The sequence below is a fragment of the Bos grunniens genome, chromosome 11 (genome assembly GCF_055505025.1).
Source record: "Bos grunniens cultivar Pamir isolate PY7600 chromosome 11, Bosgru_T2T1.0, whole genome shotgun sequence".
NCBI lineage: Eukaryota > Metazoa > Chordata > Mammalia > Artiodactyla > Bovidae > Bos > Bos grunniens.
Window position 1 is genome coordinate 6,084,657 of NC_141175.1, and position 27,865 is coordinate 6,112,521.

A 27,865-nucleotide genomic window follows, 5' to 3' on the forward strand; every position below is an offset into this window, starting at 1 on the left:
ACTGAAATATCACCGTAGTTTTAACAATCAGAAGCCCTAAAATGTAAAAAATTGACAAAAACCAGGGACTGATGAGTTTGTGGAGCACCTGGGACCCCCAACAGGTGCTGGTGGGAATGCAAAATGATGGAACCACCTGGGGACGCCCGCACCCACACTCAGCCTTCTCAGGAAGGCCTTTCTCTACCACTCTCCGAGTCAAACACCTCAACGCCACCCCGTTGCGATGCTCAGACGTGTATTTTAACATCCCCCAAATCAGGACGCGGCCCAGTGTCCTCAGAGCTTTCATTCCAGAGTTGCCCCAGCCAGCTCTCCTTCAGGGCCCTTCAGTAACAACACTGACAAACGTCTGTCCAAACGGATGGCTTCTTCGACCCTGGAGGATCCCAAAACTGGAATGACTGGGTCAAAAGGCACACACGTTTTTTCCTTGTTTTTTAATTGCACAACCCATGAATACTCCCACATTTTACACTTCAGCCGTGTGTTGCACAAGTGCCAGTCCCTCCCCAAAGGCAGTCTCTCTCAGCAGTTTGGAACACATGCTCCCAGACTCTGGTCTTTGCACGTACATGCACATTAACACCTAGTACACATATCACTAATAGATACCATAGTCCGTTTTCTACAAAGAGGGTAGCAATGCACACCGCCCTAGCGACAAATGAGAGGGTCAAGGTTTCACCAGCTCCGGAATCAATCTAACGTTTTCCAATCTGATAAGTAAAAATCATCCGACGGTTTAAGTAAGTTCTTCCTTAACACACACAACTCAAAGCTACCAGTCTTCTCCTCGACAGTATTCCAGATTCTGGGAGGCCACCCCTTCCACGCTGCCTAACACCCTGAAGTTATAAAAATACTCCCCTAAGCTTCATATAAGATTAGTACACCTTTATTTCATACTACTTAGCTCTGTAACCCATCTGGACTTTATTTATACAACAGGAGGAGAATCATTTTTTTTCTAACCAGTTACCCAACTCTGCTTACTGTCCGCCCTGACTCAACCAAAATGCTATCTGGGCCAGAAATTACTGTCCCGCATACACTTGGAATGCTTTCTGGGCTTTCTGTGTTTCACCACTCCAGTTCTGTGGCAAAGCCATGCTGCACCCTGCGTTTACTGCAGCTTCATCGTAAGTTTCAAAATCTGGTGAAGGTAGTTTTCCCTCATTAAACTGAAAAAATTAGCAATTTTTGCACATTTTCCTTCCATATGAATTTTTTAAACATCTTTGTCAGTTTTAAAAGCTTGGCTTTCTTGTTGGAATTTCATTAAGTCTGTTTAAGAAAGCTAGATATTTTATGATATTACATCTTTCTATGCAGATATTTTGTTCTTTTGGAGAAGGCAATGGCACCCCACTCCAGTACTCTTGCCTGGAAAATCCCATGGATGGAGGAGCCTGGAAGGCTGCAGTCCATGGGGTCGCTGAGAGTCGGACACGACTGAGCGACTTGACTTTCACTTTTCACTTTCATGTATTGGAGAAGGAAATGGCAACCCACTCCAGTATTCTTGCCTGGAGAATCCCAGGGACGGGGGAGCCTGGTGGGCTGCTGTCTATGGGGTCACACAGAGTCGGACATGACTGAAGTGACTTAGCATAGCATAGCATGGCATTTTGTTCTTTGCTCTTTTTAGAGGCATTGGGTTTTTTTTGTTGTCCAAACACTAGCTGTCCCAGACTCCTTGTATGGCGCCTTATAACACATGTACTTTCCTTCTAAAAAAATTGTTCTTTTTTTTCCTGTTAAATTTATGCCTGAGTTTTACTGTTTTTTCAATCACTATTGAGTGGAATTTTACATTTTTTCCACTTTTAACTGAATATTGCTACTGACTATTATAATCACTTTTCTGAGTCCTCTTATTCTAATTTTTCATGGGCTCTTGCATATTCTAGCCAGAGCGTCATTTTTTCTCTTCTAGTTTTCATACTACAAATTTCATTTTTTGCTGTTTGTTTCATTAGCTAGAACCTCACAACAGTGCTGAGCGCAGACTCTAGGGGGCGCCATTGGCTTGGTCCTGGTTTACCGGTTTTACCCACATCAAGTTGGTCCAGTTACCAGCTTCAGCGGCACCTGGGAGCAGGAATGAGGACTGCAGGATCTTGGGCCCGCTTACGGAATGAGGATCCGCAGTTTAACAAGGTTCCCAGGTGTTTCCTGTAGGCTTCCAGGCTAGCAGCACACTGGTCTGCATGATTTCTATTTTGATTTTACTTAAGAGAGTTTAGTGACAGGAGTCGCTGTGGCCGTCCGGCGTCTATGGACCCCTAAATCCCGTTTCCTCCTCTTTCGTGACAATCATGCATTTTAGGGTTTGAGAGCCTTAATCTGGGCCAGCCCCGCGGCCTGGACCACGAGGCCACCTCTCAAGCTCCACGCAGTGTCCTGCCTCTCTTCTGCATCCACATCTCCCGGGCTCCGGGAGCATCCCAAGGATCAAGACGGGACGTGCTCCTGCTTCAGCTCCCGGTCCTGGCGGGCGCCAGGGCAGTGACTGGCACCCAGTGGGCGCTCAGAGAGCCCCCCGGAGCTGTCCACCTTCGTGACTCTGCCGAGGTCCCCTCCTCTTCTCCATGCGGGTAGACGTCCCTGCTCTCCTGTCACCTTTGGCCAGGGAAGACCCAACAGAAATTCCCACCCTGCTCCAGCCCATGTGCACGAGTCAGACACCACGGCAGCATGGGCAGAGAACAGCATCCCAGAGGGACAGGAGGGGGGAACCCCAAAGCCCCCGAAGGGACCAGGACCAGCAACACCCCCAAAGCAGCCACGAGACGCCCTGCCTGGCGTGTTGCTGTAAGTCCACTGACCGGACGTCGTGGCCTGGGCTTTGGGGCGAGGGGTCAGCAGGAGAGAGAGGCTGCCTCCTGGGTCGGGCGGGAGCGACCCAGGAAAGGGGAGGCTGCTCCTCTCAGCTCCCACAGGGAGGGCGAGAGCCGGGCAGCTTGGCCCTGCAGGCATGGGTGGCCAGAGGTGGCAACGTCTTTGCCAGCGGCTCTGAGGAGAGGAGGGCGCTGGTCCCTCAAGGTCAGGAGAAGGCCTGGGCATGGGGGCACTGGCCCCTGTCCCCCAGCTGGAGCCACCGGGGCACTGGGGCCCCCTCAGGCCAGGACGCCGAGGCCCAGCCACAGGGGTCCCATGGACTGCAGAGCCCACCGTCTTCCAGCCCCCCGCCTGGGTCCCCTCTGGGTGACAGGTGGCCGCTGGCGGGAATTCAAGTCCACAGAAGGAGCCTGGCTGAGGACCTGGAGTCCCCGAGGGAGCCAGCAGCCCTCAAGGCAGGTAGAGCGCAACCACCACGTAGATAACCCAGCTGGTGGACACGAAGACCCCGAAGAGCAGGCTGAAGAGCACCAGCGAGCGGGCCTTGCGAGAGGCCTCCTGAGCCTGGGCCAGGTCCCCCCGGGCGAGGGCTGCGCGGGTCTGCAACGAGACCAGAGGAGCAGTGAGCGGACCCAGACCCCGTGCTCCCTCCTGGCGACACCCCAGAGCCCACCCGGCCCCAGCGCACAGACTGGACAGCTGACCCCGTGAGGCGGTTGGGGGCTTGTCCAGGCCACGGCTCACGTGGGAGCAGCAGCGATCAAGGCGGTGGTGGCCAGCTCCCAGGCGCTGGCCGCAGGCCCGACCCACATCCACACTCCAGGCTCCATCCCTCACCATCTGCACAACAACCCAGAATTCGGTATCATTGTTGGCCCCTCTTTGAAGATGAGCAAACAGCTCAGAGAGGTTAAGTGACCCACCCTAGGGCCCCGCAGCTGGTGGTGGGGCCAGAACTGACACAGGCAGCAGCCTCTAGAATCGCACCTGAGGGGCCTGGTCCTCACCCAGCCCCCCGCCCCAGTCCCGTCTTGCTTACGACCGGGAAGCCTGACCTCCGGGGGACGTCAGGGCTCTCATCGGGTCAGCCTTGAGCAGAAGCCTCAGGGCCTTCCTACTACCAGGACAGCCTCATGCCGAGTCCCCAGGGCCGAATCAAGGTCAGGAATGGTGGGGAGGGAGGAAGAAGAAAGGGTGTTATCAAGAAGGCAGGTGGGTGGATGGTGGATGAACAGACAGGTGGATGGCTGAGTGGACAGACGGGTTAACAGATGAATGAGGTGGGTGGATGAATAGATGGAGACTAGACAGATGGTGGATGGAAAGGTGGGTAGCGGGTGAACGGAGAGACGGGTAGCTGGGGAGGACAGACAGAGGTGGGTGGGTAGAATAAATGAGCAGATGGACAGATTAAACACAAGCCCCTGCTGCTTCCCTGGTGGGTCCGTGGTATAGAATCCGCCTTGCAATGCAGAAGATGTGGGTTCGATCCCGATCTGGGAAGATCCCACATGCCATGGAGCAGGTGGGCCTACGTGCCACACTACTGGCCTGTGCTCTAGAGCCTGGGCGCTCCATAACAAGAGGAGCCCCTGCAACAACAAAGACCCACCAGAGCCCAGATTAAATAAAATTATGTTTTAAAAAATCTAAGTTGAAACACAAGCACCACGGGATGGGCAGTCCCCTGGACCTGAATCATTCACACCCCCAGTGTGAACTGTTTCAGTGGAATCTTCTAGAGCAGATCTTGAGTGGTAAGGGGAAGAGACAGCAGAGGAGGGGGCCAGGACCCCAGAGAACTGGGCACTGATCTCCCAATTCTGCCAGCCTTCTCAGGGGTGGGGGGAACACTGGGGACCTGGGCACGGCAGGCCTGGAGGCTGCACCAGGGTACCCCCGCCCACGCCCTCCTACCTCGTGGGAGTAGACAATGGCGATAAGCCCGGTGAGCAGGCAGCAGAAGAGGGTCACCAGCACAGATTCCATCATGTAGTCCTTGGGCAGGGGCCTGTGTTCCGCCGGGGCCGGGGCTGGCACGCCTGCCACGGGGCTGTTGTACTACAGGGGAAGAGGCCACGGTGTGGTAAGAGAGCGGGCCGTAGCCTCCAAACACCAGGATGAGGACATGATCAGCGACAGCCATGGAGCTGTCACTCCAGCCACCTCCCAGCCTCACCCAGCCAGGCTGCAGGCCACCTGGGGAGCAAGGCCCCATTCCTGCCCACTAAGCACCCCGACCTGTCACGCAGCCCCCGGAATCCTCCGGGTTCTGCCCCTACAGATTGCTCAGTCCAGGCTGCAGCCACCAGGGTCTCCATGTCCTCCACTGTTCCCACGGGGGCAGGGAGGGGGTGGGGAGACCTCAAAGCTCTCCTCCACAGGCAGCCAGGGATTTTCTAAAAATCTATATCAACTCATCCCCTACCAAAGGCCCTGGGGTCCCTCACAGTGGAACCCCCACCTCTTCCTATCTACTCCTCAATAAGTTGGACCAACCACCCTCACTCCCAGGATGCACCAGCCTTGGCCACACTGCAACGCCTGTGCTGAGCTCTCCTCGCCTCTCCCTGAACACTCCTATTCAACCCGCAGAACCCAGCTCAAATGACCCCCGGCTCCTGTGAGGCCGCCCAGGCTCGCCCACTCCCTAGGCGGAGGAAGCCCCTTTCTGTTGCGCCCACGGGGCACAGCCATGTGCTCTGTAAGGGTGGCTGGGGAAGACGGGGGTCCCGCGGGCTAACTCACCACCGGGAAGGTCGCGAAGAGCGGCTGCGCAGTAGGCGCGGGGAAGAGCGGTGCGGGCGGCGGGTACAGGGCCGGGGCGGCCGGCGCAGGCGGGAAGAGCACTGGCGGCGGGAAGGGCGGCGGGTAGAGCAGGTGCGCAGCCTTGGGGTCTGGCGGCGCGTAGGGCGGGGGCTCGCCCACGAAGCCGATGTTGGGGACCCCACCGGCCGCTGCCTTGGGTATCTGCAGGGCCTCGCCCGCGGCCACGGCCTGGGCCTGGGCTGGGGGCGCCGCGGACGCCTCGGCCGGGGGGTCGCCTCGGGGTCCCTCTGGCGCCTCGGCGTCCCCTCCGTCCGTGGCAGCCGCTTCCTCGCTGGACATTTGGTCCTCCTCCAGGAGCTGCGGGCGGCGCGGGAGCTGCGGGAGCCTGGGGCGCGCAGGGTCCTCAGGGACCGCGGGGCCGCCGCCCCCTTTCGCGTCCGCTCCTGGGAAGAAACAGCAGAGGCAGTGAGCCTCCAAAAGGCTGTCGGACCAGGAGGGAGTCCTCCTCACAGACCCCAGAACACAGCCCCTCCAAGGAGAGTCACAGTGACCGTGCCGACCCTGACCGCCCCGAACCCCGCACTCAGACCTCCCCAACTCTGCACCCTTGAAGCTCTATCCAAAGTGCAAGAAGGGGACACGAAAACCAGGGCTCAGAGAGAGGACGTGCCTTCCTGGCGGCCACAGAGCCAGTACAGATGGCCAGCGGGATGGAAGGCAGGCCGTGCCCCTCCTTGATTGCACCTGCAGGGACATGGTCCTGCCCCCAGGGCCCTGATGCCCCAGCAGATGGAACCAAGGCAGATGCTTCAGCCCAGGGCAGCCCCCTCATAGGCTGAGACACCGTCCAATGGGAGCTGGTCTGAGAGGATGGGCTGAGCCAATCAGATTCTCCGCTCTGGAGTCACTGGACCTGGCTACTCGAGGACCAGGGAGAGCCAGGAGGTCATTAAGGGCCAAGAGCCTACTGAGGCGGAGAAGGAACAGAGACGTGAACAGGGGTCGGGGAGGGGAACGGAGCAGCCAAGGAACACTGGGTGGAGAGAAGCCCACCCAGCAGCCCGAAGAGGGGCTCTCAGCTGCCTTCTAGGCCTGGCCCTGGCCTCCAGCATCCACTGAATAAACTGCGGGCGCCCAGCCGGTCCCAACAAGTCCTGAAGGTACCCCCCTGCACCCCCTGAGAGCGTCCTGACCAGCTGAGCCCCTCCAGGCCTCCGGTCCTGGAGGCACAGGCTGGAAGGGGGCTGGGACAGGACCCCACCCCCCACCCCCGGTCCGGAACTGGGTGGGCATCCCAGGGTGTGGCTTTGAAGTTCATTTCCTGAGTGTCTTTAGGGGTTATAGAAGGCAGAGAAAAAAAGAAAACAGACATAACTGCACAGTGCTGCTGAGGGTGGGGGAGCCTTGCTGAAATCCCACTCCCACCCCCAGCCTCGCCCCCATCCCTCCCACTCCCACCGCCCATACAGCAGGTGGGTGAAATCAGAGGTCAGGATTCCCTAGGGGAGGGATCCCAACAGCAGGAGTACTGAGCCCCTGAGAGCTCCCACCCACCTCCTCCCAGCAGCCAGGGTCTCACTCACAGCTTCTCCTGAGACCCACATAGGTGCTCGCGCTTCCACTCCACAGGGCCACCCGGGCCGCCCCTCCTGTTTCTCTATCCCCTTCAGGCTGGACTTGGCCATGTGACTTGCTTTGGCCAACGGAACATTAATAAACATCTTGCAAACACTGGCTTTAAAAACCTGCATCTTTCAACATTACCAGGGGCTGGGAGGGATGAGAGGTTCGGGTATCAGTGGGGACAGTTCCATCTGGGAGGATGAAAGCCTTCTGGAGGGAGGTGATAATGATGGCTGCCCAATAACGTGAACGCACTGAATGCCCCTGAACTGTACACTTATAAATGGTTCAGACGGTAAATCTTACACATTTTCCAGTTTTAAAAAGCCTCTCTCTCCTGCTGATCTAAAAATGCTAGACAAAAGAAGACCCTGAAAAGTGGACAAAAGTAGGCAGACTATGGAGTGTAGTCGAAACACAGAAGTGACTATAAAGGGGGTGAACTGCCTGTTTTCCCCTCTCATTTCCTTCAAAGCTCAAAGCTCCAGCCCCAGAACCACATGACCGGGCAGCTAAAACTCCACGATAAACTCTGTCATTCTGGCCAAAGGAACCAGGAGAGGGCCCCTGCAGAAGGGAGAGGGTAGGGAAATCCTAGAGAAGTACCTTCGGAGGGGTTCTGAGTCACCTAGTTCTGTGTGTGAACTGGGGTGACCAATGTATATCAGCTTGCCCAGGACGTCCTTGGCTTTACTCCTGAAAATCTCACATCCAGGAAGTCAGTCATCTTGGAACGGATCCACACCAGTCCTAGACTCACCCTCAAGATGCATGTGTAGGGTACAGACCTAGACCTGCATAAGGAAGACTTTAAAACTGGACCAGAAAAGCAGCCAGAAAACAATGAACAAAATCACAGATTAGTGCATACCTAGCAATTACTTTGCTGCTGCTGCTGCTTAAATTTTCCAAAAGACATGGAGTGGCTGAATGGATAAAAAGACAAGATATTCTGTTTATAAGAGACTCACTGCAGATGTGAGTCTGCAGACCACACACACACCAAAAAAGAATAGAAACCCAAAAGCCTGAGGTAGCTACACTTATATAACAAAGAGAGACTATAAAATGAAGACTGTAGTAAGAAACAAAAAAGGTATTACAAAACGACAAAGGGCTCAAATCCAACGAGAAGATATGACATTTGTCATATCACACATGTTATATCACACAACATCAGTTCAGTTCAGTCGCTCATTCGTGTCCGACTCTTTGCGACCCCATGAATTGCAGCACGCCAGGCCTCCCTGTCCATCACCAACTCCCAGAGATCACTCAAACTCACGTCCATCGAGTCGGTGATGCCATCCAGCCATCTCATCCTCTGTCGTCCCCTTCTCCTCCTGCCCTCAATCCCTCCCAGCATCAGAGTCTTTTCCAATGAGTCAACTCTTCGCATGAGGTGGCCAAAGTACTGGAGTTTCAGCTTTAGCATCATTCCTTCCAAAGTACACCCAGGACTGATCTCCTTCAGAATGGACTGGTTGGATCTCCTTGCAGTCCAAGGACTATCCAGAGTCTTCTCCGACACCACAGTTTAAAAGCATCAATTCTTTGGCGCTCAGCTTTCCTCACAGTCCAACTCTCACATCCATACATGACCACTGGAAAAACCATAGCCTTGACTAGACGGACCTTTGTTGGCAAAGTAATGTCTCTGCTTTTGAATATGCTATCTAGGTTGGTCATAACTTTCCTTCCAAAGAGTAAGCATCTTTTAATTTCATGGCTGCAGTCACCATCTGCAGTGATTTGGGAGCCCAAAAAAATAAAGTCTGACACTGTTTCCACTCTTTCCCCATCTATTTCCCATGAAGTGATGGGACCAGATGCCATGATCTTCATTTTCTGAATGTTGAGCTTTAAAACAACTTTTTCACTCTCCTCTTTCACTTTCATCAAGAGGCTTTTTAGTTCCTCTTCACTTTCTACCATAAGGGTGGTGTCAGCTGCATATCTGAGGTTATTGATATTTCTCCCAGCAATCTTGATTCCAGCTTGTGCTTCTTCCAGCCCAGCATTTCTCATGATGTACTCTGCATATAACTTAAATAAGCAGGGTGACAATATACAGCCCTGACGCACTCCCTTTCCTATTTGGAACCAGTCTGTTGTTCCATGTCCAATTCTGTTGCTTCCTGACCTGCATATAGGTTTCTCAAGAGGCAGGTCAGGTGGTCTGGTATTCCCATCTCTTGAAGAATTTTCCACAGTTTATTGTGATCCACACAGTCAAAGGCTTTGGCATAGTCAATAAAGCAGAACTAGACGTTTTTTTGGAACTCTCTTACTTTTTCCATGATCCAGCGGATGTTGGCAGTTTGATCTCTGGTTCCTCTGCCTTTTCTAAATCCAGCTTGAACATCTGGAAGTTTACGGTTCATGTATTGCTGAAGCCTGTCTTGGAGAATTTTGAGCATTACTTTACTAGCGTGTGAAATGAGTGCAATTGTGCGGTAGTTTGAGCATTCTTTGGCATTGCCTTTTGTTGGGATTGGAATGAAAACTGACCTTTTCCAGTCCTGTGGCCACTGCTGAGTTTTCCAGATTTGCTGGCATATTGAGTGCAGCACTTTCACAGCATCATCTTTCAGGATTTGAAATAGCTCCACTGGAATTCCATCACTTCCACTAGCTTTGTTCGTAGTGATGCTTTCTAAGGCCCACTTGACTTCACATTCCAGGATGTCTGGCTCTAGGTCAGTGATCACACCATCGTGATTATCTGGGTCCTGAAGATCTTTTTTGTACAGTTCTCCTGTGTATTCTTGCCACCTCTTCTTAATATCTTCTGCTTCTGTTAGGTCCATACCATTTCTGTCCTTTATCGAGCCCATCCTTGTATGAAATGTTCCCTTGGTATCTCTAATTTTCTTGAAGAGATCTCTAGTCTTTCCCATTCTGTTGTTTTCCTCTATTTCTTTGCATCGATCTCTGAGGAAGGCTTTCTTATCTCTTCTTGCTATTCTTTGGAACTCTGCATTCAGATGCTTATATCTTTCCTTTGCTCCTTTGCTTTTTGCTTCTCTTCTTCTCACAGCTATTTGTAAGGCCTCCCCAGACAGCCATTTTGCTTTTTTGCATTTCTTTTCCATGGGGATGGTCTTGATCCCTGTCTCCTGTACAATGTCACTAACCTCATTCCATAGTTCATCAGGCACTCTATCTATCAGATCTAGGCCCTTAAATCTATTTGTCACTTCCACTGTATAATCATAAGGGATTTGATTTAGGGCATACCTGAATGGTCTAGTGGTTTTCCCTACTTACTTCAATTTAAGTCTGAATTTGGCAATAAAGAGTTCATGATCTGAGCCACAGTCAGCTCCTGGTCTTGTTTTTGCTGACTGTATAGAGCTTCTCCATCTTTGGCTGCAAAGAATACAATCAATCTGATTTCAGTGTTGACCATCTGGTGATGTCCATGTGTAGAGTCTTCTCTTGTGTTTTTGGAAGAGGGTGTTTGCTATGACCAGTGCGTTCTCTTGGCAAAACTCTATTAGTCTTTGCCCTGCTTCATTCCGTATTCCAAGGCCAAATTTGCCTGTTATTCCAGGTGTTTCTTGACTTCCTACTTTTGCATTCCAGTCACCTATAATGAAAAGGACATCTTTTTTGGGTGTTAGTTCTAAAAGGTCTTGTCGGTCTTCATAGAACCATTCAACTTCAGCTTCTTCAGCATTACTGGTTGGGGCCTAGACTTGGATTACTGTGATATTGAATGGTTTGCCTTGGAAACGAACAGAGATCATTCTGTCGTTTTTGAGATTGCATCCAAGCACTGCATTTTTGACTCTTGTTGACCATGATGGCTACTCCATTTCTTCTAAGGGATTCCTGCCCTCAGTAGTAGATATAATGGTCATCTGAGTGAAATTCACCCATTCCAGTCCATTTTAGTTAGCTGATTCCTAGAATGTCAACGTTCACTCTTTCCATCTCCTGTTTGACCACTTCCAATTTGCCTTGAACACAACATAGGAGTGCCTAAGTATAAAAGCAAATAACAACAGACCTAAAGAAAGAAATTGATAGCAATACAATAATAGGGAACCTTGATATCCACCTTACGTCAATGGATAAATCACCCAGATTAAAAAAATGTATAAGGAAACAGCAACCTTAAAGGACATGTTAGACCAGATAAACTCAAACACACATATCCAGAATGTATATCCAAATAAACAGAATACATATTCTTATCAAGTGTGTATGGAACATCCTTCAGGATAGTTCATAGTAGGCTACAAAGTAAGCCTTTCTAAACTTCAGAAGATTGGAACCCCACCAAGCATCTTTGCCAACAAGACAATTATAGGAAGAAAACTGGAAGATTCACAGAGCTGAAACAACATGCTGTTGAGCGACCAACGGGTCAAAGAAGAAATCAAAAGAAAAAAATTTTAAATACCTTCAGACAAATGAAAATGGATAGAACAGACCAACACTTGAGCTGCAGCAAAGCTCATAGAAATAAATGCCTATACAACGTCAGAAATCGCATAAATATTCTAAATTTACACCTCAAGGAACTAGAACAAATGACGCCCAAAGCTAGTAGAAGTTAGAAAATAACAAAGATCAGAGTAGAAATAGAGACTAAAAAGACAATAGAAAATATTAATAAAACTAAAAGCTGCTTCTTTGAAATGATAAGCAAAATGGACAAATATTTAGCTAGACTAGGGAAAAAAGAAGATTTAAATAAAATTAAGAACGATAGAGGACACATTTACCACCAACACCACAGCAATCCAGCGGCTCCTGCAGACCATGAAGGGTTACACGCCAACGAATCTGACAACCAGAGGACAAGCAAATTCCTAGACACACAGCTCAACCCCCTGAATCATAAAGAAAAAAACCTGAACAGACTGCTTCCTGAACTAAGGAGAATCAGTAATCAAAAACCTTGCAACAAATAGAACTCTAAGACCAGATGGCTACCAAACACTCAAAGAATCAATACCAATCCTCAAACTATATGAAAAACTAAGAGAGGAGAAAACACTTCCAAACTCATTTATGAAGCCAACATTGCCTTGATACCAAAATCAGAAAAGGATGCCACAGGAAAAATACAAACCTGTATCCCTGATAAACACAATGCAAAAATCCTCAACAGGAAATATTGACAAACAAGATTCAACAGTACATTCTGCCCACTACACCACACCCATAAACGAACACAGTACCCCAAATTTAACTCAAAATGCATTAAAGACTTGAATGTAAGACCTGAAACCATAAAATTCCCAAAAGAAAACACAGGCAGTAAGCGTCTTGATATTAGTCTTGACAATGACTTTGTTTTTTAGATTTGAAGCCAAGTGAGTGAAGTCACTCAGTCATGTCCGACTCTTTGTGACCCCATGGACTATAGCCTACCAGACTCCTCTGTCCATGGGATTTTCCAGGCAAGAATACTGGAGTGGGTTGCCATTTCCTTCTCCAGGAGACCTTACTGACCCAGGGATTGAACCTGGGTCTCCCGCATTGTGGGCAGACGCTTTACCATCTGAGCCACCAGGGAAGTCCCCTTGAAGCCAAAAGCAAATGCAACTAAAGCCAGAACACACAAGCTGGAACAACGTCAAACTTACAAGTTACTGCACGTCAAGGAAAACCATCAACAAAGTGAACTGGCAACCTACTGAATAGGAGAAAATATTTGCAAATCATGTATTTTATATGGGTTGATATCCAAAGTATATTTATAAAAACACATATAATTCAATAGCAAAAAATAAACCTACAATTAAAAATCGGGCAGAGGATCTGAGCAGACATTTTCCAAAGACATACAGAGGGCCAAGAAGGTACCTTGAAAAGATGCTTGATCAGGGAAATGCAAATCAAACCTCACCCCTGTTAGAATGGCTGTCATCGAAAAGCAGAGAAATAACAAGTGTTGGCGAGGAAGTAGAAAAAAGAAAACCCATGTGCATGCACTATTGGTGGGAGTGTAAATTGGTGTGACCACTATGGAAAACAGTATAGAGAGTCCTGAAAAAAATTTAAAATAGAACTACTGTAAAAAAAAAAAAAAAAAAGTTAGTCACGCAGTCATGTCTGACTCTTTGTGACACCATGGACTGTAGCCCACCAGGCTCCTCTGTCCATGGGATTCTCCAAGCAAGAATACTGGAGTGGGTAGCCTTTCTCTTCTCCAGGGGATCTTCACAACCCAGGGATCAAACCCAGGTCTCCCAGACTGCAGGCAGACTCTTTAGCGACTGAGCCACCAAGGAAGCCAAGAACCACTGTATGACTCAGAAATTCCGATCTGGGTCTTTGAAGGAAAAAAAAAAAAATCCACTAACTCAAAAAGCTATATGCATTCAACATGTTCATTGCAGCATTATTTTCAGTAGTTAAGACAAGCTAAGTATCCACTGATGGATGAACAGATAAAGAAAATGTGTGTGTGTATGTGTGTAAACATATTAACAAAAATCTTGCCTTGAAATACGTTATACACACTTACAATATTATTCAGCCACTAAGAAAGAATAAAATCTTCCCATGTGCAATAATGTGGATGGACCTTGAGAGTATTATGTCAAGTGAAGTAAGTCAGACAGAGAAAGAGAAACAGTGCACGACCTCACTCACATGTGGAATCGGAAACAACAAACCCGAGTTCATGGATACAGAGAACAGACCGTGGTTGTCTGAAATGCGGATGGGGGTGAGCAAAGTCAGCGGAGGGGGTCAAAAGGTATAAATTCAGTTATAAAACAAATAAGTCCTGGAGATGTAGTGTATAGCGTGGTGAATCTCCAATAATACTGTAAAGGAGAAAGGGAAAGATAAACCCAACTGAATGCAGAGTTCCAGAGAATAGCCGGGAGAGATACGAAAGCCTTCTTAAGTGAACAGTGCAAAGAAATAGAAGAAAAGAATAGAATGGGAAAGACTAGAGATCTTTGCAAGGAAATTGGAGATACCAAGGGAACATTTCATACAAAGATGGGCTCAATAAAGGACAGAAATGGCAAGGATCTAACAGAAGCAGAAGAGATAGAGAAGAGGTGGCAAGAATACACAGAAGGACTATACGAAAAACATCTTCATGACCCAGATAACCACCATGGTGTGGTCACTCACCTACAGCCAGACATCCTGGAATGCAAAGTCAAGTGGGCCTTACAAGCTTTAGTGAGGGTGATGGAATTCCAGCTGAGCTATTTCAAATCATAAAAGATGCTGCTGTTGAAGTGCTGCACTCAATATGCCAGCAAATTTGGAACTCAGCAATGGCCACAAGACTGCAAACAGTCAGTTTTCATTCCAACCCCAAAGAAGGGAAATGCCAAAGAATATTCAAAGTACTGCACAATTGAGCTCATTTCACATCTAGCAAGGTAATGCTCAAAATCCTTCAAGCTAGGCTTCAACAGTACGTGAACCAAGAACTTCCAGATGTATAATTTGGATTTAGAAAAGGCAGAGGAACCAGAGATCAAATTGTCAATATCCACTGGATCATAGAGAAAGCAAGGGAATTCCAGAAAAACATCTACTTCTGCTTCATTGACTAGGCTAAAGCCTTTGACTGTGTGGATCATAATAAACCGTGGAAAATTCTGAAAGAGATGGGAATACCAGACCACCTTACCTGCTTCCTGAGAAACCTGTATGCAGGTCAAGAAGCAACAGTTAGAACCGGACATGGAATAATAGACTGGTTCAAAATTGGGAAAGGTGTATGTCAAGGCTATATACTGTCACCCTGCTAATTTAACTTACATATGCAGAGTACCTCATGAGAAATGCCAGGCAGGATGAAGCACAAGCTGGAATCAAGATTGCCGGGAGAAATATCAACAACCTCATATATGCAGATGATACCACCCTTATGGCTGAAAGCAAAGAAGAACTAAAGAGCCTCTTAAGGAGGGTGAAAGAAAAGAGTGGAAAAGCTGGCTTAAAACTCAACATTCAAAAAACTAAGATCATGCCATCTGGTCCCATCAGTTCATGGCAAATAGATGAGGAAAAAATTGAAACAGTGACAGACTTTATTTTCTTGGGCTTCAAAATCTCGGTGGATGGTGACTGCAGCCATGAAATTAAAAGACACTCACTCCTTGGAAAAGAAGCTATGACAAACTTAGCGTATTAAAAAGCAGAGATGTTGCTTTGCCCACAAAGGTCTGGATAGTCAAAGCCATGGTTTTTCCAGTAGTCATGTATGAATGTGAGAGCTGGACCATAAAGAAGGCAGAGCACCAAAGAATTTATGCTTTTGAAATATGATGCTGGCGAAGACTCTCGAGAGTCCCTTGGACAGCAAGGAGATCAAACCAGTCCATCCTAAAGGAAATCAACCCTGAATATTCATTGGAAGCACTGACGCTCAAGCTGAAACGCCAATACTTTGGCCGCCTGATACAAAGAGCTGTCTCTTTCATTGGAAAAGACCCTGATGCTCGAAAAGATTGAGGGCAGGAGAAAGGGGCGACAGAGAATGAGACAGTTGAATGGCATCATGGACTCAATGGACCCAAGCTTTAGCAAACTCTGGGAGACAGTGAAGGACAGGGAAGCCTGGGGTACTGCAGTCCATGGGATCAGAGTCAGACATGACTTAGCAACGGAACCAACAACATATTTGAAAGTAGCTAGGGGACTGATTCTTAAAAGTTCTCATCACAAGAAAACAATTTTCTTCCTATGGTGATCATTATACACGGTATACAGATATTGAATCCTTACATTGTACGCCTGATACTACGGCAATGTAATGCCAATTGCACCTCAAATAAAAAACCCAGAAACCTGGACCAAGATTGGAAATGCTACTTATAGAAGGTACACCAACTAGCGATCTGAAACTACCTAGGTTGATTGCTTCATCAAATAAAATAACTCCAGACTTTCCAGGGAACTATAACAGGACTTAGGGTTTATTGTTGCTCAGTCACTAAGTTGTGTCTGACTCTTTGCAACCCCATGGACCGAAGCACTCCAGGCTTCCCTGTCCTTCATCATCTCCCAGAGTTTGCTCAAACTAATGTCCACTGAGTCGGTGGCACCCTCCAACCATCTCACCCTCTGTTGTCCATCTTTCCCAGATTGAAGGGTCTCTTCCAATGAGTTGGCTCTTCCCATGAGGTGACCAAAATATTGGAGCTTCAACGTCAGTTCTTCAATGAATACTCAGGGTTGATTTCCTTTAGGACTGAGAATTTATACAACATAATATATGCAGTGTGCAGGACCCAATCCAAAAATCATTCGCCATACCAAGAATGAGGCAAATGTGACCAGTCCTCAAGGGAAAAGACAATCAACATATGTCTACCCGAGATGTTGGAATTATCAGAAAAGGCAACTGTTATAACAAACTCCATGAGCAAAGATAAACACACTTGAAAAACATTCTCAATAAATAATTAGAAAGTTTGACATGGATTTAAAAAAAGGAACAAGAAATTTTCAACACATAATATCTGAATTTTTTTTAATTCACTGATGTCAATATTAAAACGGAGGTGACAGGGAAAAAAATAGTGAGTTTGAAGAAGCACCAATCCTACAGACAGAGATTAAGGGAAAACAGAACAGAGCTTCAGGGGCCTATGGTAACAGGAAAAGGTCTTAACTCCATGTCAAGTCCCAGGACAGATTTTGGGAAAAATACATTTGCAGTAACAATGGCTAACTACCTACACAACACAAATTCATCAAACTCTAAATACCCACAGCAGGCGCTCTGTGGGAGAAAACTCCGCAGACACAGCATCAGAACACTTCTCGGGGACCTCCCTGGCGGTCCAGCGGGCAGGGCTCTGAGTTTCCACTACAGGCACTGCGGGTCTGATCCCTGGTCAGGGAACTAAAGACCCCCGTATGCCACACAGCGCAGCCAAAACACCACCAAACTCTCAAAACCAAAAGATTTAACATCAAAGCCTTGAAAACTGGCGGCGAAAAATGACCCATTATATACACACACACACACACACACACACACACACAGGGGAACAGCAATTTGAATTCCATAGACAGTCAAGAGACAGCTGAGGATCTGCATCTTAAACAGCTGATGGAGAAAACTTGCAACCCAGAAATCAACATCTAAAGGAAAAGTCCTTCAGGATGGAGGCACGTGTGCCTCTTCTACTGCTGTACAACAAATTATCGTAAACGCAGTGGCATACAACGCCCATCCACCTCACAGCTGTGATGACGACTACTTTTGTAAAAAACAAAAACCCAGAGGCGAGGATGTAGAGAAATTGGAACCCTTGTGCACTGTTAGTGGGAATGTAAAATGGTGCAGACACTGTGGAAAACAAACCAATTCCTCAAAAAAGTACACATTTCCAGAGAATTCCCTGGTGGTCCAGTCGTTGGGACTTGGCACTTTTCACTGCTGTGACCCTGGTCCAATCCCTGGTTGGGAAACTAAGATCCCACAAGCCATGCAATGCAACCAAAAACAAAATAAGTAATTTCCACAGGAGCCAATAATTCCACTTCTGGGGACACATCCAGAAGAACTGAGAGCAGGGGAGAGATGCTTACGCACCCACGATCACAGCAGCACCGGTCAGGAGACTGAAAGGCCGAGCCCAAGGGTCTACCGACCGATGAATGGGCAAAGCGAGGCTTATCCCCACAACTGCGTATCATCAGCCTTTAAAAGGAAGGAAATTCTGACAACACGGAAGAGACTTAAGGACATTATTCCAAGTAAAATAAACCAGTCACAAAAAGACTCCACTGTCTTGAGGCCCTTCAGTTCCGTTCAGTCGCTCAGTTGTGTCCGACTCTTTGCGACCCCATGAATCGCAGCACGCCAGGCCTCCCTGTCCATCACCAACTCCCGGAGTTCACCCAAACTCATGTCCATCGAGTCAGTGATGCCATCCAGCCATCTCATCCTCTGTCATCCCCTTCTCCTCCTGCCCCCAATCCCTCCCAGCATCAGAGTCTTTTCCAATGAGTCAACTCTTCGCATGAGGTGGCCACAGTACTGGAGTTTCAGCTTTAGCATCATTCCTTCCAAAGAACACCCAGGACTGATCTCCTTCAGAATGGACTGGTTGGATCTCCTTGCAGTCCAAGGGACTCTCAAGAGTCTTCTCCAACACCACAGCTCAAAAGCATCAATTCTTTGGCGCTCAGCTTTCCTCACAGTCCAACTCTCACATCCATACATGACCACTGGAAAAACCATAGCCTTGACTAGATGGACCTTTGTTGGCAAAGTAATGTCTCTGCTTTTGAATATGCTATCTAGGTTGGTCATAACTTTCCTTCCAAAGAGTAAGCGTCTTTTAATTTCATGGCTGCAGTCACCATCTGCAGTGATTTTGGAGCCCAAAAAAATAAAGTTTGACACTGTTTCCCCATCTATTTCCCATGAAGTGATGGGACCAGATGCCATGATCTTAGTTTTCTGACCAGACTCAGAAAGGGGGATGGTGGTTACCAGGAACTGGGGAAGAGGGGTGAGGAGACTTACTATTTAATGGGGACAGAGTTTCAGTTTGGAAAGATGAAAGAAAATACGGAGGTGGATGGTGGTGATGGTTACACAACAATGTAAATGCATTCAGTACCACTGAACTGTACACTGAAAAATTGTTAAGATGGTACATTTTATGATATGTGCATTTTACAGCTTTTTTAAATGGGGAAAGACCACCAAACACTCACGTCCTGGCTAATAGTTCCGTAGGTCAGAAGTGCCGGCTGACTCAACTCAGGGTCTTCATCCAGGTGTTAAGTGGAATGGGCCTTGAAGGAAGAATCTACCTCCAAGTTCATTTGGGTTGTTGGCAAATTCTAGCTCTGAGGCTCTGTTCCTGCAGGCTGCTCACCACCCTTCCCAGATGACCATCTCGATCTTTAAAGCCAGGAATGCACATCAGATCCTTCTCATGCTTCAAAACTCCCTGTCTTCCCTTCTGCTACTGGGTAGAGATCTCTGCATTTAAAGGGCTCATTTGACTGGGTCAGACCCATCCAGAAAAATCTGTACTTTAAGATCAACTGACTTGGGACTTGAATTCCGTCTGTAAAAACCCCTTCACAGCAGCACCTGCACTGGTGTTTGGCAGAATAGCTAGGGAAGGGAAACACAGGCACCATCTTTAGAGTTCTGCCTACGCAAGTAAGGCATTCTCAGATGGAAGAGAACTCAGGATTCCTTACCAGAGCCTTTCCGTAAGAGAGGTTAAAAAAAGGTCTTTGGGTTGAAAAGAAATAATACCAGAGGTGAACTTGGAACTTGAGAAATAAAGGAGAACCATAGACGTATAACAATTGGGGTGAGTATAAAAGATAATTTTTTCCTCTTAAATCCTCTAATGGATGACTGTTGAAAGCCAAAATTATAACATATTATGATGAGTTTGCAACATGTACATGTGAAAACTATAACACTCATTAAAGTTATAAAAGCTTAATGCATGGGGATGAAGGTAAAGAGATCTATAAATTTACAAGATTCTACACCTTACTGACAGTGATACAATACTAATTCTAAGGAGACTGTGAGAAGTTAGGTATGTATTTTAATCCTTAGACCTGAGACAGGCCTGGAGCCTGGGACCCTTTGCTTCAGTGCTTGCCCCTGGACACACCTCTCCTCCAACCACAAAATACAAGGAGTCCATATGGGACTAAAAATAACAGCACGCATGTGCAGTTAGGGCACACTGTGGACAAAAAGATACAAAGAGATTAAAAACAAACAACCCAAGTGCCAGTTTCCAAGAGCCTGGGGAGCAGGGTTGGGAGCAAATGCATGGTCCTGTGCATGCCCTCTGCACACACAACCTCCCAAGGAGTGGGCAAGCCACCTAAGCCACCCCTCCAGCCGGACCCTGGACACCCCTACCCTCACCCCATATAAGGAAGCAGCTTGGTCCACCTCTTCAGCAAGTGAGGAAGCAAGGGAACCTGTTACTCTCTCTCAATCCCCCAGCCCCGCCGCAGCAGGGCCCTCAATAAAGCCTTGCCTGAATTTTGTGTCTGACCTCTGATCGAGTTCACTGACGAAGGAGGCCAAGAACCCTGGTTGGAACAGCACAACCACTAAAAAAGATAACCAGAAACTATGCAGCAAAAACACCAAGAGATAAATTACAATGGAATACTAGAAGAATATTCAACTGAATACCCACAAAGCTGGGAAGCGGGCGCAGCGCAGGAGTGAAGGGGGCAGAAACCAGAGGAACAGAGCAGAGGCGACAAAGTGAAAACAATACAAGTGGCTTAAATATCGTATCAATGGGCTCCCCTGCTGGCTCAGCAGGTGAAGACTCCGCCTGCAATGCCTGAGACCTGAGTTTGATCCCTGGGTCAGGAAGATCCCCTGGAGAAGGGAATGGCAACCCACTCCGGTATTTTGGCCTGGACAATTCCACGGACAGAGGAGCCTGGGGGGCTACAGTCCACGGGGTCTCAAAGAGTTGGGCACAACTGAGCAACTAACACACATTATATCAATAATTTAAAAACATATCAATAATTACAATAAATGCTGATCTCAACTTTCCAATTAAAAATCGGAGATTGACATAACAAATAAAAACCAAGACCTACAAAGCAAATGACAAGAGACAACACTTAAAATACTCAGAAGTGATAAATGGGTAGGAAAAGATAGGCCACACAAACTCAGCAAAAAAGGCTGGAATGGGCTCTTTTGATCACATTAAACAGACTAAGACCACCACCAGGTAGCTCTCTGGTGGTCCCATGGTAAGGACTCGGTGTTTTCACTGCCATGCACCTGGGTTCAATCCCTGGTTAAATCTCACAAGCTGCAAGGTGTGGCCAAAACAAACAAACAAAAAACGTATTACCAGCAATAAAGAGAAACACTAATAATAAAAAGAATAATTTACCAGGAGGACGTTAACAATTATAAATGCACATGTACCTAATAGCAGAGCTTCAATTTACACGAAACAGAAGTTGGTAGAGTTAGAGAGAAACACGCAAGATGTACAGCTACAGAAGATGTTAATACCTTCATCCACCAGTTGACAGAACCAGACAAACCATCAGTAAGCACACGGACAATCTGAACAATACTACGAAGCATCTTGATCCAGCAGATGTTTATAGAATACTGTACCCAGCAACTGCAGATACCATTCTTCTCAAGAACACAACGTATATTTACCAAGACAGACCACATACTGGGCCATAAAGCAAATCAACGTTAAAGGAACTGAAATCATCCCAACTGCATCCCAACTGACCACAGGAGAATTAGAAACCAATACTAATGATGTATCTAGGAAAACATCAACTATCTGAAAATTAAATAATACACCTTAAAGAATTCATGGACCAAAAATAAAGTCACGAGGCAAACAGAAAAGTTTGAACTGGGCGACCACGAAGAAAGAACACATCAAGGTGTGAGACGCAGAGATGTCCCCGGGGGTCCAATGGTTAAGAATCCGCCCTGCAACTCGGGGGATACAGATTCCATCCCTGGTGGGGGAACTAAGATCCCACGAGCCACAGAGCAACGAAGCCCACGCACCACAGCTAGAAAGTCCGGGTGCCACAGCACAAGATCCCGCAGGCCCCAACCAAGACCACACGCAGCCAAATAAATATTTTTTTAAAAGACATTACTAAGAACTCCAATACTTTGGCCACCTGATGCGAAGAGCTGACTCATTTGAAAAGACCCTGATGCTGGGAAAGATTGAAGGTGGGAGGAGAAGGGGACAACAGAGGATGAGATGGTTGGATGGCATCACCAATTCAATGGACATGAGTTTGAACAAACTCTAGGAGCTGGTGATGGACAGGGAGGCCTGGCATGCTGCAGTCCATGGGGTCACAAAGAGTCGGACACGACTGAGCGACTGAACTAAAGAATTACAAAGGCAAGTCATCGAGTGGAAGAAAATTTATCACATCTATCAGACAAAGGGTTCTATCAACGCTGTATAAAGAACTCAAACTCAATAATAAGACAAATATCCCGATAAGAAAGTGGACAAAATACTTGTAAACACTTCCAAGCAGACATTCAAATGCCCAGTAAGCACATAAAAGATGCTCCACGTCCTTAGTCATCAGAAATGCCATCAAAATTAGAAATGCCAGCTTTCCCTGGTGGCTCACTGGTTAAGAACACAGGACACAAAGGTTCAATCCCTGATCTGGGAAGATCCCAAATGCCATGGAGCAACTAAGCTACAACTATTGACTCTGTGCTTCAGAGCCTGGGAGCTGCAACTGCTGAGCCCACGAGCCACAAATACTGACATCCGAGCGCCCTAGAGCCTGTGCTCTGCGACGAGAAGCCACCGCAATGAGAAGCCCGCACACCGTGACCAGAGAGTAGCCTCCGCTCGTCGCAACTAGGGAAAGCCCCCGCAGCAACGAAGACCCAGCACAGCCAAATAAGTAAAATTATTTTAAAAATTAGAAATGCCAACTAAAGCCACGAGCTATCACCACCCATTAGGATAGCTAAAATTAAAAAAACAGAACCAACCAACTTGACCTTAGCAAGCTGTAGCAAATATGTAGAGCAATGGAAACTTTCAAACACTGCAAATAGGAAAATAAAACAGTAACAACCACTTTGGGAAATAGTTTGACAATGTCTTAAAAAGTTGAACTTACATACGCCATCAAGATTCAGCTATTCCACTCCTAGGCATTTACTCGAGAAATACAAACAACGCATGACCACACAAATGTTTACAGAAAACTCTGTTTGCAATAGACCCAAACTGGAAACAACCAAGAGCCCACAGCCGTTGAATGGATAAAGCAGTTGTGCCGTGTTCATACGCTGGACTATGTCTGCAGGAGGCACCCTCTATGAGCCCTGACCCCCAACACATAATTCTCTCCCCTTGAGTGTCCACCACACTGAGTGACTTAAAATATACACACACACACACACACTGATGTATTTATCTGCTGCACTGGGTCACAGTCGCCTCGTGGGAGCTCTTCTGTTGGGGCTCACAGCTCTGCGGTGCACTGGCTCCAGAGCACGCAGGCTCAGGAGTCGCGTGTGAGAGCTTAGTTTCCCCACCAGGGATCAAACCCGTGTCTCCCACGTTGCAAGGCAGACTCTTCACCACTGGACCATCACGGAAGTTCCCGAATGCATGCTCAGTCCCTTCGGTCGTGTCCGACTCTTTTCGACCCCATGGACTGTAGCCCACCAGGCTCCTCTGTCCATGGGGATTCTCCAGGCAAGAATCCTGGAGTGGGTTGCCATTTCCTTCTCCAAGGGCTCTTCCTGACCCAGGGATCGAACCCGCCCTCTCTCCCGTCTCCTGCAGGGACAGGTGGGTTCTTTACCACTAGCGCCACCCGGGAAGCCCCTGCATGACTTCCAGTGAAGAGACTAAGGCAGCAGATGTGCGGCTGCTTCTGAGATTAGGTTTTAAAAAGTTCCTGCCTTCTTCTCCATTGCCGTGTGTCTCTGGTGACTCCAGAAGGAAATGAGCCGTGATAGGAGAGGCCCACGTGACATGGCAGGATGCTGAGGCCCTCGTCCAACAGCCAACCACCCATGAGGCACCAAAATTTGAGGACAACCAGGTCAGTGAGTTTGCAGGCAGTGCTTCAGCCTCTGCTGAGTCTTGGGGTTACTGTATCCTAGCTGATGACTTGACTACAACCTCAGGAGACACTCAAGACACAGGCACCCCACCCAGCCACCCCAGACTGCACAGTAATAAATATGGGTTCTTTAAAACGTGGCTTCTTTAAGTGCTGGGCACTTCCCTGGTGGCACAGTGGAGAGGAATCCACCTGCCAATGCAGAGGACACGGGTTCAATCCCTTGTCTGGGAAGATGCCACGTGCCGCCCGTGCACCATGACTGCTGAGCCAGTGTGCGCTCAGAGCCTGGGAGCCACCACTCCTGAAGCCCACACAGCCTAGAGCCGCTGCTCGGCAACGGAAGGCACTGCAACGAGAAGCCTGTCCACCGCAGTGAAGAGCAGCCCTTGCTCTCTGCAACTAGGGAAAAGCCCTCCTGCAAGATGACCCCATGAAGCCAAAAAATAAACACACAATAAAATTATATTAAAAAAAAAAACACCCAAGTGTTGAGAGTACAGATCTTCCTTGACTCACAATGGGGTTTGTACCCTGAAAAACCCATCAAAGACACGACTGAAGCGACTTAGCAGCAGCAGCAAACCCATCAAAAGTTGAAAATATTGTTAAGTTAAAATGCATTTAGGGAAATTCCCTGGTGGTCCAGTGATTCGGATTCTGCACTTTCACTCCCAAGGATATGGGTTCTATCCCTGGTCGAGGAACTAAGATCCCACAAGCCATGCAGTTGGGGGAAAAAAAATGTATTTAGTACACTGACCTCCAGAACATCATAGTCTTAGACCAGCCTGCTTTAAATCTGCTCAGAACACTTACAACAGCCTACAGTTGGGCAAAACTGTCCAACACAAAGCCTATTTGACAATCAAGTGCTTGAGTATCTCCTGTCACTGAACACTGGAATGAAAGTGAAAAATAGAATGGCTGAGTGGGTACAGAATGGCTGCAATGTACCCTCGTGGTTCAGTGGGTGATGGGGCGCCATGGCCCTGCTGCCGCCAGCGTTGTGATGGAAGCAGACTGCAGGCTGCCAGGGCGGCGGCAACCAGAACTCAAAACGCAAAGTCCGGTTTCTACCAAATGCACGTCACCTTCACACGACTGTCAAGTCGGAAACCAGACCACTGAACCATCTGTAATTTGTAGTTGGGGACCACCTGTAATTTGTTTAATAGTTACAACTCCTCAGCAGTAAAAAGGAATGAACTCTGGATATGCACAGAAGCCCATGTGGATGGATCGCTAAATCATTAAGCCATGGACAGGCAGCCAGTTGAAGAGTGTCCAGGCTATATGATCCCATGTATATAAAATCCTAGAATAATGTGCCATTGAGATGGACAGAAAGCCACCCATAGCCACAGGAAGGGATTACCAGGGGCACAAGGAAACTTTTGGGGGTAAAGACTGTTATTTTGGGACTTATGGTCTAATGGTTAAAACTCTGAACTCCCAATGCAGAGTGTGCAGGTTCGATTCCTGGTCAGGGAACTAGACCCCACATGCCACAGTGAAGACCTGGTACAGTTAAATAAATAAATATTAAAAAAAAAAAAAAAGAAGATTGTATTTTGATGTACTGATTGCTGAAGAGAGATGCACAATATGTCAAAACTGATCAAAACGCACATTTTAAATAGAGGCAGCTTGGTGTACTTCAATTATACCGCAAATAAAGTGATGACATTCTTTAAAGAAAAAAACACGCTTTTGAACACTTGCACACTGGGGCTTGCTCTCTCTCGGCGCTGGGAATCCTTCTGCCACCCACTGGACCGGCCCCACGGAGGAGAATGGGGGCACCCACAGGCAATGCCTTGCCAGTCCCCAGACCACGCAGCCCCGGGGAGTCGGCCCCACGCTGCAGACCCACACGATCCTGACAACACATGCCTGCTGTATTAGACCACTAAGTTCTGAGCTGGTTTGTTCCGCAACAAAAGCCAACTGATCACTGATACAGAAGGTTTCCTCTGGGAGCAGGAAGGACCGGGATGTGGGCAGGAGAGTGGGGGGCAGGCAGAGGCTGAATAAAGGGAGAGGCCACAGTGGCCGGGCCAGAAGGGAGGTAGAGCGCCAGATGGATACAGACAAGTGGGGGGACTGGTGGGTGCAGTGGGGTGCACCCAGCCCAACCCCATCCGGAGGGGAGGAGGGGAAATGAGCTGGCAAGAGCGGCAGGGTGAATCACACACGCCTCTTTTCCCTCCTCCCTCAGTGCCCGGGGCAGAGCTGGACTGGTGGATATGGGATGAGGGTCTTTTTTTTTTTCCCCCAACGGTGCCACTCAACTTACAGGATCTCAGTTCCCCGGCCAGGGATTGAACCCACGCCCCAGCCGTGAAAATGCTGAGTCCTAACCACTGGACCGCCAGGGAGGTCCCTGGGATGAGAGTCTGGGTCACAACCAGGAGCTCAGGCTCAGCAGCCAGACTGCCTGGGCTGCTTCCCCACCCAGGGCCTCCTCGGTTTCCTCATCCTTAAAATGGGGACACCACCACCTCTCGGGGTCATCGTGGGAATGAGATGAGTGTGTGGCTGTACAGTGCTTGGACCCTCAGCTAAGACGGGTCTGTGATCTGAGGTTAGGAAGCGGCTGGAAGAAACTGGAAGGGTGTTCTGGCCAGTCTGAGGAATGTGCAAGAGGCAGGGGAAATGAAAACCATTGAGAAATGAGGTCACACAACATCAGCAAGACCTGTGACTTCTAAGCTTGACCCAGAGAGCTGGGCTCTTCTAGAAGGATCTGGGGGTGCAAGGGGGCGCTTCAGGGTTGTTGATCTGTTGGAGGGCTGGGCTAGCCTAAATATTCCTGGGGGAGGCACCAGGGCAGCTCCCAACCTCACCCACCCAGCCACCCAGGGCTGCAGGTTTTAAATAATCAAGGCAACAACAACAAAAGGGCCACTGTGGGGAAGATGAGTTAGGAAGCTCTCAGCCAAAATCCTCCTCCGCTGGTACACAAAGCCCCCAAATCACCCTCTGAATACGCACCCAGGTGGAGGCACCTAGCCAGCCAGACATTCAGTCCCACACATTGTCATTGGGCAACTCCAGTGGACTAGTGTTCTAGGCTCAGAAATACAATTCGGGATGGATGGAGAGATGATCACACTCAGTGGGTAAGTCAGACAGAGACGAATATCATATATCAGTTACATGTGGAATCTAAGAAATGATACAAATGGACTTACTTACAAAAACAGACAACAAACAGAAATGGACTCACAGACTTATGGTTACCAAAGGGGAATTGGGGGGTAGGGATAAATTAGGAGCTTGGGATTAACACACGAACTCCTAATATATAAAACAGATAAACAACAAGGACCTATAACAGGGAACTAGAGTCAGTATCTTGTAATAAACTGTAATGGAAACAGATCTGAAAAAGAGCGGATATATACCTGAATCACACCCGAAACTAACACAACGCAGGAAATCGACCATACTTCAGAAAAAATACAATTCTGTACAACAAATCCTACCAAAACACCATCATTTCAGCAAGGTTAGGTGCCTGTACGGCTGCTAAGTGGATGAAGCTTTGCCACGAAGATGTTCAAGTGAGCAGCTACTGTTTTGAAGCATTTATCAGGTGCCAGGCCCTGAGAATAATTATGTCTGCAGTGACCCTGAGCCAGCAGTGGTTCAGAATCTGCCTTGCAATGCAGGGCTTGCGCGTTCAATCCCTGGTCAGGGAACTAGATCCCGCATGCCACCGCGGGGCAACTAACTGAGCCTGCCACCACAGCTAGAGAGAGCTGGCACCCCACAACTGGAAAGGCATAGCACCCCTCCTCCCCCAGCCACAAGAGAGCCCCGGCGCCTGCAAGAAAAGCCCCAGCACGAGGAAGACCCAGCGCAGCCAAAAAACTTCTTTTAAAGCTGAGTGTCTCAGTTATCTTAAAAAAAAAAAAAAAACAGAGCCAGCTTTGTCATCTGTGCGAATTTAAGAGATTTAAACTCCCCATCCTCCCTTCCCTCACGTGTAAATGGGGACAAGAAAAGTAAAAGGATCCTTTAAAGATAACACTAGTGGACACAT

At 48.1% G+C, this 27,865-nt stretch overlaps 1 protein-coding gene across 4 annotated transcripts in view; it reads right to left on the minus strand.

The window, feature by feature from the left end:
• PRRT1B (proline rich transmembrane protein 1B) overlaps positions 1-27,865 on the minus strand; it is a 44,649-nt gene that overhangs the window by 15,538 nt on the left and 1,246 nt on the right. For 2 of the 4 annotated variants that reach the window (XM_086324495.1, XM_086324493.1), the window contains exons 2-4: positions 5,593-6,056; positions 4,762-4,905; positions 1,739-3,444 (exon numbers count right to left, since the gene is read on the minus strand). In XM_086324495.1, coding sequence (XP_086180621.1) covers positions 3,295-3,444; positions 4,762-4,905; positions 5,593-6,056 — 758 coding nt within the window. In that variant the 3' untranslated portion in view covers positions 1,739-3,294. Of the gene's footprint in view, positions 1-1,738; positions 3,445-4,761; positions 4,906-5,592; positions 6,057-27,865 lie in introns of those variants that run through there. The other 2 variants (XM_086324496.1, XM_086324494.1) reach the window with 1 other exon arrangement.